We start from the raw sequence: 15875 nt of genomic DNA, 5'->3' as shown, positions 1-15875 counted from the left end.
TATTCATGTGCGCACATTTCCATTTCAGAGAGCACACTCCCGCGAACCTCAACCTTGCAGCGGGATTACCAGTCCAGGCTAAATCCCCTGCAATATAAACTCATAGAGTATTGTCGGGATTACCAGTCCAAGCTAAATTCAGACCCTAATTCGGATTACCCGTCTGGGCTAAATCCATTTTACACATATTCTTCGGGAGGGCTATATCAGGATAGGATCACCCGTCCGGGCTAGATCCTTTTTAACGTCAATTCCTTTTCAGAGATCCATCGAATTTTCCTTTCATTCAACCGGGGCTTCTTCCCATTTTATCAAATATATCAATGTTTCATTAATTTTCATACAATGAACATTCAAATGATATTCAAATCAATAACATACATTTCAAGCATTTAAGAATATAATTCAAGTTACACGAACTTACCTTGATACTTGTTTGTAAAAAAAATCTACTAATCCCGAACTTTTTCCTTTCCTCGATCTAGCTTCATATTTGAATCTTCTGGATCTAAATAAATAAATTTAATTATCAATTTAATACATTTCATGTTCATATGCAACATTCTCTATAATTCAACTATTATTTATAGTTCATTCAAAGTTGTCTACTTGATTCATAGTCACTAAATTATTTTTATCTTGAGCTACAGAACACTAAATTAGGATCCGATAATTTTTCCTAAAACTAGACTCACATATCTTCTTACCATAAAATTTTTAGGATTTTTGGTTTAGCCAATCAGTACATTTTATTCTTTAAATTCACCCATGTTCTGCTGTCGACAGTTCTGACCCTTCTTTACTAAAAATTAATTATCTCTTCATACAAAATTCAAATGATTTTCTCGTTAATTTTTCTTAAAAATAGACTCATTAAGGATTCTATACATATAAATTTAAGCCCCTAATTGTTTTTATTCAATTTTTTATGATTTTTCAAAGTCAGAACAGGGGAACCCGAATTCATTCTGACCTTGTCTCACAAAATTCATTATATCTCAAAATTTACAAATCTATTGCTTACGCTATTTCTTCTATAAGAAACTAGACTCAATAAGCTTTAATTTCATATTTTTTTCATCTTCCAATTCGATTTCTACAATTTATGGTGATTTTTTTAAAGTTAGTCTACTGCTGCTGTCCAAACTGTTTTTGTGCAAGCTGTTTATTACCATTTTTCCCCTAAGCTTTTAATAAATGATAATTTAGTCCCTACTCAATTAGCCTCTCAATTGAGCTGAGTTTTCTCAATTAACATTTTATTCTATCACCTTAAACTAGTTTACAATCTTTAGGAATCAGAATTTCAGCAATAGACTTTAATTCCAAGCATTTTCACAATTAGGTCCTAAAAATCAATTTCTATTGAAATTACCTAATAAAATCATCTCATAAACAAATTAAAGCTTTAATTTCATTCTATTTCATCATAAACTTACAGCACTCAACCATGGTGACTTTCAATTTCATCCATGAAATCAAAACTAATGAATTTAATAGTAGGACCTAGTTGTAAAAGTCTTAGAAACACAAAAACTACAAGAAAAAGGCAAGGATTAACTCACTTGGTGCAAAAATTATGAAATACCAGCTTAGAGAACCCTCCTATGGCGTTTTTAGCTGCTGGAATTGAAGAGAAATGAAGAGAAATCTAGATATTTCCTATTTAGTCCTAGATTTACTTAGTTAATTTTGCAATATTCCAATTTTACCCTTACTTTATTAATTTTTCTGCTGATTTCATACCCTTGCCGTCCAGCCCAAATAAATTTTTGGGTCTAATTTCCTTTTAAATCCTTTCTCATTAGACTCTTAAGCTATTTAATCATTCTAGCAACTTTTACACCTATTACAATTTAGTCCTTTTCATTTAATTGGCTACCCAAACATTAAAATAACATTTCATAAATATTTATAAAATTATTTTTGACTTGGTTTTACGAGATAGAGGTCCCGATACCTTGTTTTTACCCAATTTCTTCAATAATTTCTTTTTTCTAACTAACCACTAAATCAGTAAACTTTTTCTATCAATATTTTCATACGATTTTTCTATCATATCAATTTTCATGCAAAAATATTGAAATAAATTTCTCTTTAAATCGGATTTGTGGTTACGAAACCACTGTTTCGATAACTTTGAATTTAGGCTATTACATTTACCGTTATGGATTAGCATATTTCTAGAGAACCAGGGGGCCCAAACAGTAATAACGAATAACTGTTGTTGTTTTAGAGTAATGGTAGGGAACAAATTTCAAACCCACGTAAACATGGAGGCACCAACCGGATCATGTGGCCAATGGAATCCCAACTCCTTCCAAATACAAGCCACCAGCAAATTACCTTCGAAGTCAACCCTCCAAAAACCACTCTCCTTCGTAAACCATAGCAGTTCAAGACAAGCCCAAATCTTTACCACAAATGGAGTTGATCCGTGCGGTTTCCAAAAATAGGCCACCCCCAACAACCCGCTACTATCTTGAATGATAACCCCAACACTCGCCACACCAACCTCTTAAAAAAACTAGCATCAAAATTAACACATACAAAGGGTTCTACCGATAGCATCCACACCCTTATCCGAGGTATCGCCTAATGTTTTGGAGGACTAAAAATTCAATCCAACTATTGGGCATAACCCTAGATGAAGGTAACAATTTCTGCTATTGATTGCCTTTTACCGTTATGGATTAGCATATTTCTAGAGAACCAGGGGGCCCAAACAGTAATAACGAATAACTGTTGTTGTTTTAGAGTAATGGTAGGGAACAAATTTCAAACCCACGTAAACATGGAGGCACCAACCGGATCATGTGGCCAATAGAATCCCAACTCCTTCCAGACACAAGCCACTAAAGGACAATCGCAGCTGGCATGCAAAGAAGTCTCAGTTGCTGCTCCACATCGAGGACATATCGAGTCTGTACGTAAACGCCACAATTACAAATTGGAATAAGTGGAAACATAATTATGTAGAAATTTCCAAAGTGTAATTTTAGTTTTTCCAGGATATGCATATTCCATAAAGTACGAAATAGGTATCTCATAGTTACTATCATCTGTAAAAAGTAAGTGAGAAACCATCGGACCAACTTTCGACACCTTTGTCCCTGTCACCAAACCTTCTTTAGTCACCATACGAAGTAAGGAAAAGAGGCTTTCACTGCAAAAGAAGAACAAAATAGGACTTAATGTGTAATGCCCCCACGCCCGAAACCATCACCGGAGTCAAGCTTGAGGTGTTACTAAACTTATCTTACCTTTTAAACAACTCTAAATCACTTATTTTAATTTTCAGAATAAACTATTTTTCTGCGTCATGGTTACTTAAAAATTCATTTCTCGAGTTTCAAAACTCAAAATTAAGATCTGAAAATTTTTCATGAAACTAGACTCATATATATATCTACTAATTTTTTTCTAGAATTTTTGACTTAGCCAATTAGTACAGTTTATTAGTTAAAGTTTCCCCTGTTTCAAAACTCAACTGCACTGACCTCTTCTTACTACGAACCATTTTTCTTCCTGTACAAAATTCATATGACTAAGTCGTTTGTTTCTCTCAAAACTAGATTCAACAATAATTCTAACCATATAAATTATACCTTCTAATTAGTTTTGTACAATTTATGGTGAATTTCAAAGTTGAAACAGGGATCCAGAAATTGCTCTGACCCTGTTTCACTAAAACTCAGATATATCATAAAATATAACACTTTTACCTGTTTTGCTTATTCCATAAGAAAATATACATAATAAGCTTTAATTTCATATATTATTCATCTTCAAACTATGTTTCTACAATTTTAGTGATTTTTCAAAGTTACATCATTTTGTTACTTGAATCTGTTTTAGGTTACTTTCACATTTTCATAATTTTCATGTGATAATCATCATTCAATCATACATATTAATAAACATGTATATCATCAGCTATTTTCTTAGCTAATCACTAGCAAGTATTTACACATCATTCATTATTCATATTATACCAAAAGTAGCTAAGTTTCTATACATGCCATACCTAAAACAAAACGTCTAGTTATACCGAGTTATTTCTTTGATAGTGTGATCGGCCTCCGACATTTCCTTCGATCCCCGAGTGACTAGATAAGTACTATAAGAAGAAGAAAATAAAGAGATTAAGCACTAGGCTTAGTAAGCTTACAAGCAAATAAATCACAACATTCAACATAATGGATAATTATGCATAATATCATCTAACATCATAAATTTCTTTACTTCTCAATTTCTATCTTCTTCTTTATTCCTTACCTTCTTTCTTACGACCTTTCCTTTTCATAAGTATAATCTACTTTTCCTTTGCTGTTAATTCACTGTAATTTAACTCGTATCCTGACCCGTTGAACCACTCGGAATACTAAGGATACTAGGGTCGCTTCTGTCTATCAATATCTCGCCAATGCCATGTCTTTGACATGGACTTACATGAATTATTCCTGTCTCCAATGCCATATATAATATGGACTTACATGGCTCAATCTGTCTCTAAAGCCATATTTCTAATATGGACTTACATGGCTCATTTCATTACATCTCACAACCCTAATATCCTAACATTCCTAGGGTTCAACCGGCTTTCTAACACTTTTCCTCTGTCACTTCACCTTAAATTCGACTTTAAATATTTTCATAACATAATATATAAATGCTGAAATTGACAATAATAATGTAAAATAAAAGAATATTGCATTTATTTACTGTAAACTTACCTTGATACAAAATGTGACTAAACCTTACAATTTAGTCCTTTACTTTTTCTTTCCCTCGTTCTTCTTTGGATTCTTGATCTATAATATAAAATATTTCTACTCATTAGCATTTATTTGATTTCTATTTCACTTCACAATTTATGCTGTTCAAAATTCGAAATTGCACTTTTACCCCAAAATTTACAGTTTTTACAATTTAGTCCCTGCTCAATTCACCCATCAATTGAACTAATTTTTCTAAATTAACACTTTTATTTTATCATTATAAACTATTTCACAGCCTTTGATATTCTGAATTTCAACACCAACATCTAATTCACAATTTTGCTCACAATTAGGTCCTAAATACCATTTTCTATCAAAATGACTTAATAAAACAACCTTAATATGAAATTAGAACTTCAATTTCATAATAATTCATCATAAACTACCCTTACTCAGCCAGGGTAACTTCCAATTTCACCCACCAAATCAAAAACTAATGAATTAGATAATTGGACCTAATTGTAAAAGTCACAAAAACATAAAATTACTAAAAATAGTAAAATTGAACTTACATGGTGCAAAAATATGAAAAACCAGCATAGGAGACCTGCTACGGCGTTTCGGCTGAGAAAGATGAAGAAATGTCTAGATTTTCAATTACATCATTTTTTAACTATTAACTTTTATGCTAATTCCAATTTTGTCCCTTGTTCACATTGTTTTCTTGCTTATTTCATACCCAAACCGTCCAGCCATTAACCTTTGGGTCTAATTGCTCTTTAAATCCATCTTTTAAATACTTAAGCTATTTACTCACAATTTAACAAATTTTGAGCTATTTTCGATTTAGTCCTTTTAATTAATTAGCTATCCAAACATCAAAATTTTCTAACTGAAACTTTAATACTAACTCAATGACACTTCATAAATATTTATAAAAATATTTATAGCTCGATTTTCAAATTCGAGGTCTCGATACCTCGCTTTTGACCCGTCGACCTAATAAATTATTTTAATTCACTAATTTCACCATTTCACAAATTCTTCTAAATTCTTACTTGACTCATAAATATTAAGTTACTATCTTGTTCAATCTTATTTGTCCGATTTAGTGATCTCAAATCACCATTTTTGACACCACTGAAAATTAGGCCGTTACATTCTACCTCGGATTTGTGGTTTCGCAACCACTGTTCCGTTTAGGCCCTATTTCGGGATGTTACATAATGGGTCGCCTTGTCGAAGCCCTCAAGTCGACACCATATGCCCACGAGCCTACCTATTAACCACCATAAAATAAGTAGCTGACCGCACACATCTCATTATGAATTTCAATTGTAAACATTATGATATGGTAAATCATCAATGTGTCAATCTATTATTGGTGACAAATGTCATGCTCAAATTTAAAATTTAAAAGTTTCCTTATTTAAGATAAACTATTAGGTGAACATTTCCCACCATATAAGCAATGGTCCCATCCAATTATATAATGCCATGTAAGATTATTTTTACATGTTATTGATGACTAAGAAATTAAAAAATTTCTGCTATCTCCCACCTTCAACCATTCTGCATCAAACTGTAGAGAATCATCAAAGTTTGTTTTTTCTTTCTTTTTTCTTTATTTTTATTTATAGATTTTAAAGCATGGGAAGAAGCAAAAACTATAACCACCATGATTAAAATCCAAAATACTAATCTATCGTCCAAATAAAACATTCTACTTTCCCTTCACCTTCACTTATCATTGTCCTATTCCATTTCAAAATGATTCCCCTTGCTTTGATTTCCCCTTTAATATAAAGGATTGGAGAATGAAAATTTGAGATATTAGGCAAACTACGAAAATTAAGGATTTGGTTTAGGGTTACAGGGGTTTGATTTTAGGCTTAGGGTTATAAAATAACCAAGGATTTTAGAGTTGGTAATTTCCATAAATTAAGGATTAGGGATTTCGAAAATTTGAAATTTGGCTTGAACATAAGCAAATTAACATAATGGGATTTTGTTTCTTTCTCAATTTCGATCACAAATTAAAAAAGATTTTCCATCAAAATTTCATTTTTAATGAAAAAGATTGTAAGAATACTAAAAGGTGCATGGATGAAACTTTCTTTTCATTACATATTATTAAAAACAAGGGTTCTTTTAACTCTTTTTTTTCTCATTTTCTTCATTTTTGTTGTCCAAAGGTGAGAATGGTTGAAGGAGAAAACAAAAATTTTGAATTTATTTTTAATTTCTTAGCCATTAAATGACATGTAAAAGTAATCTACATGACATTATATAATTGGATAGGACCATTGCTTATGTGGTGGGAAAGGTCCACCTAATAATTTTTCCTTATTTGAACCCTAATCATAGGATGAAATTTAAATTTGAGATATAATGAATTTAAAACTTCAATTTTAGCATTTCAATTAAAATTTTAATTACTTTTATATAAATTTTTAAATAAATATTTTTATTACATTTTTCTGGGACAAGAATGCCTTGTGAAGAAAGCTAACAAGATAAAATAAAATAAAAATTCAATCGATGGGCTTCAAGCGACGGAATTCAAGTGAAGGTGGTTGGCTATTAATTCAGAATCAAAAATCACCTTTAATATGTAGAAACTCCCAGTTGCCAGGCATATTCTTCCTTATGAAATTAAAAATGCCCTTCACAGCAACAATGAAGTACTGGTAATATAGTGGGAACTGAAACAACGCGAATATGCAGATTGGAAGGAACGCTGCCGCATATGTTAAACTTGCTGTCCATTTTTTCTCCAAATGAACTAGCAGAAGTATCGTCGCCGTGAATGTTAGCATCGTTGTTGTTACTGAGAAGAACAGAAACGTGAAGCCCAGTGACAGATTCCGAGGGATGGTGTTCTCAAAATCCTTGTACTCCAGCGAAGATGTCAGGATCGACAGGAATATCACCACCGACGTCAACGAGCTTGCAAGCCCTGCCACATCCATCACCGTGAAAAACGAATACAGTGGCCTTTCCAGTAGAATCGGCTGCCCACCTACACCCAACCCATTGATGATCAAAACCATTGGGAGTTTCTTAATTTGTATTTATTTTGACAACTACTTACTGTCATGGAAACCTCCTGGAGCCGAGTATGCAGCTGCGAACACAACACCAGCCACAAGAACAGCGACCGTCGAGCATGACTCAGAAGTGTTCTTCACCCACTCTTGTGCATCTTGAAGTTGGTCATTGTGCCTGTCGTTGAACAACTGATCTGCTGTCATATTGTCCTTATTGCGGTGCAGGGTGAAATGCCCCGGTATTTCATTTTTCACTGTCTGCAAACACCAACATCACAACCAAACAGTAATCACTCATCATTCCAGTACATATATAAAAAAAAAAAAGAAGAAGATAAGTTAATTACCTCAAACCATTCCAACTCCTGTTGCAATTTGAGAGCAGGGGTAGGTTTGGTTCCACCACGATAATATACGGTGTCAGCAGCATGGTGCAGTATGGTGCAGCCATTGTTATCGATCCCTCGAACCAACCTGTTCTTCTTTTCCTTTTTCTTAACAACCAGATCATACACTTTGTATGTACGATATAAAGTGGCGACATGTAATATGTTCTGTCCGCTTTTGTTGATGTGCTCAATTGCTTGAGGGTACTTGTCGAGTATCTCATTCACTATCTCAACGATCCCTGTGCTCGCCGCAATAAACAACGGCGTATCCGGTTCCGATGACTTCTCCTTTTTGGTAGCTGCAATTTTCTTTACCTTTTCTTCTTCTTTATCATCATTTCTTTCCAAGCAAATTGTATCATCCTCTTCCGATTGGTGAGGCTGGAACCAAGACGTATCGGTTCGCACAAGATGCCGGGCCAATTTAATAGCGGATGTGTGCAGTTGCTTTTGCCCCCACACCCGGTCAATCTTTTTCCATCCTTTAAATATTTTTCGAATGTCTCATTTTCTTTTAATTCATTAAATCACAATTTTTACATATAAAATACTATCATTTAAATTTGTCAAAGTAAAATTTTAGGGAGAATTAGTGTAGTTTTAAATGTTAAATTTCATTTATTTTTGTGATAAATAACTTTATATTTTATAAATATATGTATATAATCCAATATAATAATTAAAAAATTTAATGATTTTTAAAAGAGAATAATTTATAGATACCAGACAACATAAAAACATTATCTTCTTCTTACAATTTCGTAATATTTTTACTTTAAAATTTTGAATGTTATCAATCCATTATCAATAGTCAATGGTTTTAAAAATATGAGAAAATTTCAGGATGGTGTTTTGGTTTTAAAGAATGAAGAATATATTTATCAAGCTTATGGTGATTTCAAAGATATAAGAAAATTACAAATAAAAGTAGAATTTTAATGATTTAATTTTAAAGGTCTAAGTGCGTAAAAGTTATTATTTTTTTAAAAAGAAGTAATTAAATCTTTATTCTTTTTGTTTTATTCAATTGGATATTTAAACTTTCAAAATACATCAAAAGGTCTTTAAATATTTTCAAAAAAAAACAATTAGGCCCATTTTTTTTTCACTCAATTGCTAAAATGCATCAAAAGTCTCTTTGATAGTAAACTTTAACAGTTGACTGTTAAAGTTAACTGCCTTAATTTTTTTCAGTTAAAGTCACCCATGTCATAACCACTGCGTCACATGTGACAAAAAATTATAAAAAATAAAATTTATTAAGTGGACCTTTCCCACCACATAAGCAATGGTCTCATTCAATTATATAATGCCATGTAAGATTATTTTTACATGTCATTTGATGACTAAGAAATTGAAAAAAAAATCAAAATTTTTGTTTTCTCCTTCAACCATTCTCATCTCTAGACAACAAAAATGAAGAAAATGAGAAAAAAAAAAGTTTCATCCATGCACCCTTTTAGTATTCTTACAATCTTTTCCATTAAAATGAAATTTCGATGGAAAATCTTTTTCAATTTGTGATCGAAATTGAGAAAAAAAAAATCTCATTATGTTATTTGCCTATGTTGAAGCCAAATCCCAAATTTTTGAAATCCCTAATCTCTGATTTATATAAATTATCAAATCTAAAATCTTCGGTTATTTCATAAACCTAAGCCTCAAATCAAACCCCTATTAACTCTAAACCAAATCATTAATTTTCGGAATTTACCTAATATCTCGAATTTCCATTCTCCAATCCTTTATATCAAAGGGGAAATCGAAGCAAGGGTAATCATTTTGAAATGGAATAGGACAATAATAAGTGAAGATGAAGAGAAAGTAGAATGTTTTATTTGGACGAAAGATCAATATTTTGGATCTTAATCATGATGGTTATAGTTTCTACTTCTTCCCATACTTTTAAGATATATAAATGAAAATGACGAAAAGAAAAAACAAACTTTGATGATTCTCTACAGTTTGATGCAGAATGGCTGAAGGTTGGAGATAACAGAATTTTTTAATTTTTAGTCATCAATAACATGTAAAAATAATATTATATTGTATTTTATAATTGGATGGGAGCATTGTTTATATGGTCCTAATAATTACTCCAAAATATGTTTAATAATGTTTTTACATCTTTAAAATTGTTTACGTAGCATTATATCATTAATATATAAAAATTAAGGATTTTAGAATCATCATAATTAATATTAATTTTTAAAATTATGATTAAATGAATTTGTTTATAACTAAAAGTTCTAAATTTATCACAGAATTGATTAGATTTATTTTTAATTTTGAAAAAGTTAAAATTCAGATTAATTTATTTATTTATCTCCAATGTTATAATTGTTTGTTAACTTTTTCTAAACAAATTTAATTGATAATAAATAAAAATTTAAAGTATACTGAATTACTTTATCTCCAAATTTATTTGTTAGTTTAAATTTTAAATTTTATGTTAGATTATTGTATTTTTCTATATTTAAAAGAGTTAAAATTTAATTGAATTAAATTATCTCCAAAACCATATTTTTATATTAACTTGATAAAGTAACAATATATAATCTTTTAAATATTAATTCAACTTTAATTATTTATATGATATGCGACTTTACATTAAATATATATAAGTTGTACAAATAAATAAGTTTTTATATTATATTATAAGGTGAGTTAAAAATTGGTCACCGAACTTTAAAAATGCAATATGGTCAATGATGTTATCAATTTATTACATTATGGTCATTCATTCTCTAACTCTCATTAAAGGTGTAATGGCAAGTTGATATAGCACGTCAATATCATCATTAATGATGAAATTAATGTATCACATTATGTTGTCATTACATGTTTAATGGGAGTTAATAATTATATAATTATAGCTTAATAAATCGATAACATTAGTGATCATATAGTACTTTTTTAAATAGATCACATAAAATCATGTGCAATACATGTAATATTAAAAACTAGTATATTAGTTTAGAGAATGATCATTTCTAACCTGATTTAAGGCATTGCAGAACACCGTAATACCACTTAAAACCTACAAGGTAATAGATTGTTTTTATAAATTAATTGAGAATTCTTTGTGAATAGGTAAAAAAAGTAGTCCTTGATTCAAAAAGAATGAATTCCATTGCCCAAAAATTACCTTTAGAGTGGCCTGGTTGATTGGGAGCTTTACTTGGCTCACCCTGCTCCAAATCTTTGTTGTCCAGAGCTATTGGAAGCTTATCGCTCTCATCGCCATTACATGCTTCACCCGGAAGGCCTTTAAACAAACAATACCACTAAACTGAATAATTAAATGTCCCTTTGATCAAAGGAATAGACCCACAATCATTCTTCCATGATATTATAGGATAGCCAAATATCGAAGTTGAAGATTTTAATGCAAGTCTCTTAGTGCTCGGTTTAATGGATGTGATTTGCTAATAAGTAAAAAGACGTACAATAATAGATGAACTCCTCGAATAATCCAGAGAGAAAAGAACTACTCTTAAAAGAAGTCGTCATGCTAGCAAGCAGATGAAGGGTCGTCTTCCCATTATTATCTTTGTAAGTTGCAAGTTGTGGGTATCGTTCCACCAGCCAATTAGCAGTATCTGAAATGCAAAACATACCACGCTAACTTAATTTTAAAATTTAATCGTTATATTTTAACTTAATATAATTTAATTAATTACTTTTGGGGTAAACTATAAAAATAGTCTTTTTATTTGTCTCGGATTATATCTTAGTCGCTTATGTTTGAAATATTACGTTTTAGTCACTTACGTTATCGTTTTGTTACGAAGTGGTCACTTTACCGTTAAACTCCGTTACCTCCTGAACGGTAGTCCAAATGGGTTTTAAATGCTAACTTGGATGTCCAGTTGTTGGGATGAAAATAGGTTTTTAATTAAATAAATTTAATTTGGACTGCCACGTAGGACATCCAAGTTGGCATTTAAAACCCATTTGGACTGCCATGTAGGACCGTCGTTAGGGAGGTAACGGAGCTTAACGGTAGAGTGACCACTTCATGACAAAACGATAGTGTAAATGACTAAAACGTAACATTTCAAACATAAGTGACTAAAATTTAATTTGAGGGAAACAAAACTAATTATTTTTTTAGTTTACCCTTACCTTTATAATGTTATTAATAGAAGTTTTCACCGATTGGATTCAAGTTAAATTCATACATGATAATTATATTATATATGGTCGCCCAAAGCCAGCCTTACTTAAAATATAGGTCTCAAGTTTTGTTCAATGTTATGTATATTTGTAAATGTTTATTCCAAACTTTGTCCATTTATTTTTATGTAATATTTAATATTTAATATTTATATATTTTATTATAATTATACACTTTTTTTCACTTTTTTAATATTTTAAATATAAAAATTTAACATATGTTTAATGTTAAATTATAATATAATATATTTAATTTTTCATATGATATAAATTACATAATATAGGGTAAAACCAAGCTTAGGCTCAAACTATTGAAGCCTAAGCTCTTTCAATATTTTAAATGTTGTTTTTTTTTTCAAACTCATTCTTTAGTTTAATGTTTTAATCAAAATAATTTCAAATTTCGAGCAAGTAGTTTAGTTCTTGAACAAATTTAGTAATTAGTTAATATAAATAATTAACATGGTTACCTATAAGTTTGGCATGGATTTTTTTTAAGAAAATATTCTTCAAAACACAAAGAAATTTATGTGAACATGCTGGAATGATTAAAAATAAAATAAAAACCAACCAGAGTAATGAAAGTGTTATCTATTTGAATGAATTAGAGACCAAATTATGTGAAATAAGTAAATAGAATAATTTGAGCATAATGGATTACCAAAGTGTTGGCCAATCACTGCAATATGAAGAATGGAGAGTCCATCATGATCTCTAGTGTAATGCTTGTGAAGATTTCCTCCCATTCCTTCAATCTGTATAGCCAAGTACTTCACCATCGACATGTTGCCATATTCCACAGCTCTGAACAATGGGGTTTCCCCCAACTTGTTCCGATCCGCCAGTATCTCTTCCTTCTCCCGTATATAATCTTCATGATTCAAGCCGTCAGAGAACAACACCTCCTTCATTAACAAATCAGCTGCTTCGGCTTGGGCAGTGGTGACCAGTTCATGGAGGACGGTGTTCCCATAAACGTTCTTCATCTTCAGCACCTCGGGCCTCTTTGTTTGCGGCACCAACTCAACTAGGGTTTGAAGCATTGCTTCACTGCCCCTGTAAGCTGCAACGTGAAACATAGTATCTCCACAAACCGTGATTGGGTTGAACAAGGCCTCATGGTTTTGCTTGTAAGTCACTTCCAACCACTGAAAGTCGTTTGCCAAAAGCTTGGTGTAAGCCACTATCATATCATGGAATTTGTTGTTCATCTCGGATTTGGAGATAATTACTTCTTTCTCCATTCCCATTGATGAAACTTTGATATATAACTTATAGCTTCACATTACTTGAAAACAATACCTGAAATATATAACGTTGCGTTTGTACTTTGCTTCATTACTAGATAAAGCTGAAAACAAGGAAGAAATAAAGTTAGAAGAATACGTGAGCATACTGTAAAGCTAAAAATTTGAAAGTCAAGCTTAGGCGCATCGTTATTCATATCACATTTATTACATCATATTTTTTTAAAAAAAAAAAGGCTCAATTATCACAATAACTTAAAATTGTGAATACCCAAAATTTGTTAGGTGTAAAGGAATGTTTAAACTTTAGAGATGATATTGTTGGAGGAGCAGTCACGAATCCTTAATATAAATTGTAAAATAAATATGAAAAATAAAACTTAAAATTGTAAATTAATAATAATAATTAAAAATCTCTAAAACACAAATTGTAATCAAATATATTTACTTAAAAAACCACTTGTAGCCATGTAATTAAGAAAGGATATTGTAATTAATCTAAATTTTACAAAAATAAAATTAACATTAAACCTAAATTCAAATCAAAAAGTAAATGAATTAAATTTTTAAAATATAAATACAATAACTAAATTCCTAATTTTAAAAAATAAATGAACTATACGTATATTTTGACCTATATTTTTTATTAGTAATAAAGTTACTTTATTTATATTCAATTTTAAAATACTAGAATTTATTAACCCCAAATATTTGGATGAAAATTCATTTTAAAATAATTAATAAGTTAAAAAGAATAAATGAGTAGTTGGTTTTTAAAAATAATTATAAGATATTTTGAAAAGGTGCATACCTTTATTACTAAGTAGTTTTAGAAGTAAATACCCATATCCTACTTTCATTTTATTATCATAATCTTTTTGGTGCATTTGACTTGAGTCAACCAAATTATAGTATTAGAAACTAAGAGTATAAAGTAAACTACTAATAACTAAATACAATTAGAAAGGCATAGATGAAAAGAAAAAAAGTAGGGTTAGAATATATAATTGTTGTAAACTTTAGTCTAAAAAGGTATTTTAGAGCTATAAGTAATATTAAATTGTTGTTTTTAAAATAAAAGTATACACAAAAGCTATAATTTGTAATTTTGCATTTAGAAATACATTTTAACACTTATTTATCATTCAAGGTATGTTTTGTGATATTTATATTGAGTATACAATTATTTATATTTTAAATTGTATTTCGAATATATAGTGTTGTATTTTTGAATTTATGATGATTATTTTTAATAGTTAAATATGGTTGTTGATTGAGTCTTAGATTAATTGGTATCAACATTGTTGCCAGGTGTAGGAGGATGTGGGTTTGAGTGCGCTAAAACGCATTATTCTCCTATATAAGGGTTGAAGAGAAGCTACGAGTAGTTATAGGTATGCTATCAAAATAGCCAGTGTACTTCATATTATTTTTGTTAAAAAATTAATATTTTAGTCAATATTTTTGTTAAAAAAGAATAAAAGTCAAATTGAAAAAATATAAATCTTAAAAACTAAATTTGTCATTAAACCAAAAATATAAATATTAAACATTTGTATTTTTTTATGGTTAAAATATGTACTTATTTGGATAATAATTCATTAAAATAAAATTTTAAAACATACAAGTGGCATCTTACTACTCGAAAAAGCTAAACCAAGAAAAAGAAAAGTTGAAGAATTCGTGAACATATTATAAAGTAAACAAATTGCAAGCCAAGCTTAGGCCCACAATGTGGAGTAAGAGTTACTATAACCGTGGCACGAAATAGAGATATTATTTTTTTATAATTTTATTTTAAATTTTAGAATTTTTATTTGATTTTGATTTTTTAAGACGAAAATACTTAAACGTGATTTTTTTAATTTAAGGGTTAAAAGATTATGAATAAAAATAGGTATTGTATTGAAAATATATTTTGAAAAATTATAAATAAAAATGAGTTTTGTATTAAAGAATATATATTACATTATGACAGAGATATATACTTTTGTTTTTCTTATAACAAATAAAAAATTATTAAAGGTATAAATATCTAGAAAATCCATGTAAGGTTCAAAGTAAATTTATGTCTTTCAAAATAAATCAAGCAATTAATTTTTATATCATTCCAAAATAAGCAAATAAAGATAATTAAATACGGCTAATACTTTTTTTTTAAATTTCAAAAAATCTAAAATTTTCGAGTAAAGGGTTGAATTAATTTGTTTATTTTGAGAATAACTCATTGCTCATAACCCTAGCATATGGATCTCTAATATATTTATATCAAAATCAAATTTATTATAG

General features: G+C 29.8%; 1 protein-coding gene and 1 long non-coding RNA gene across 2 annotated transcripts; both read right to left on the bottom strand.

The window, feature by feature from the left end:
* Positions 1-3929: 3929 nt before the first annotated feature.
* Positions 3930-4789, bottom strand: LOC128293974 (uncharacterized). The gene is made up of 2 exons (XR_008284137.1): positions 4737-4789; positions 3930-4120 (listed from the first exon to the last, which is right to left on the bottom strand). It is a non-coding gene; the product is annotated as an uncharacterized LOC128293974 (long non-coding RNA).
* A 2349-nt stretch (positions 4790-7138) lies between these two features.
* Positions 7139-13663, bottom strand: LOC108485640 (protein ACCELERATED CELL DEATH 6-like). The gene is made up of 7 exons (XM_017789493.2): positions 13001-13663; positions 11610-11762; positions 11309-11428; positions 11159-11200; positions 8119-8642; positions 7816-8029; positions 7139-7743 (listed from the first exon to the last, which is right to left on the bottom strand). Exons 1-7 carry the CDS (start codon positions 13587-13589, stop codon positions 7316-7318), a joined length of 2070 nt encoding a protein of 689 aa, XP_017644982.1. The 5' UTR covers positions 13590-13663; the 3' UTR covers positions 7139-7315.
* Positions 13664-15875: the final 2212 nt, after the last annotated feature.

This window comes from Gossypium arboreum, chromosome 6 (genome assembly GCF_025698485.1).
Source record: "Gossypium arboreum isolate Shixiya-1 chromosome 6, ASM2569848v2, whole genome shotgun sequence".
Classification (NCBI taxonomy): Eukaryota; Viridiplantae; Streptophyta; class Magnoliopsida; order Malvales; family Malvaceae; genus Gossypium; species Gossypium arboreum.
This window is presented reverse-complemented; position numbering and strand designations above follow the sequence as displayed.

What these genes read in the sequence shown, in the direction of transcription:
- LOC108485640 (XM_017789493.2), bottom strand. Translation starts at nt 13,589, where the DNA reads ATGGGAATGGAGAAAGAAGTAATTATCTCCAAATCCGAGATGAACAAC. An exon ending in TCAACCAGGCCACTCTAAAG is followed by an intron (nt 11,201 to 11,308) that starts GTAATTTTTGGG and finishes ATTACCTTGTAG; the next exon opens with GTTTTAAGTGGTATTACGGT. An exon ending in AGGAGTTGGAATGGTTTGAG is followed by an intron (nt 8,030 to 8,118) that starts GTAATTAACTTA and finishes TGGTGTTTGCAG; the next exon opens with ACAGTGAAAAATGAAATACC.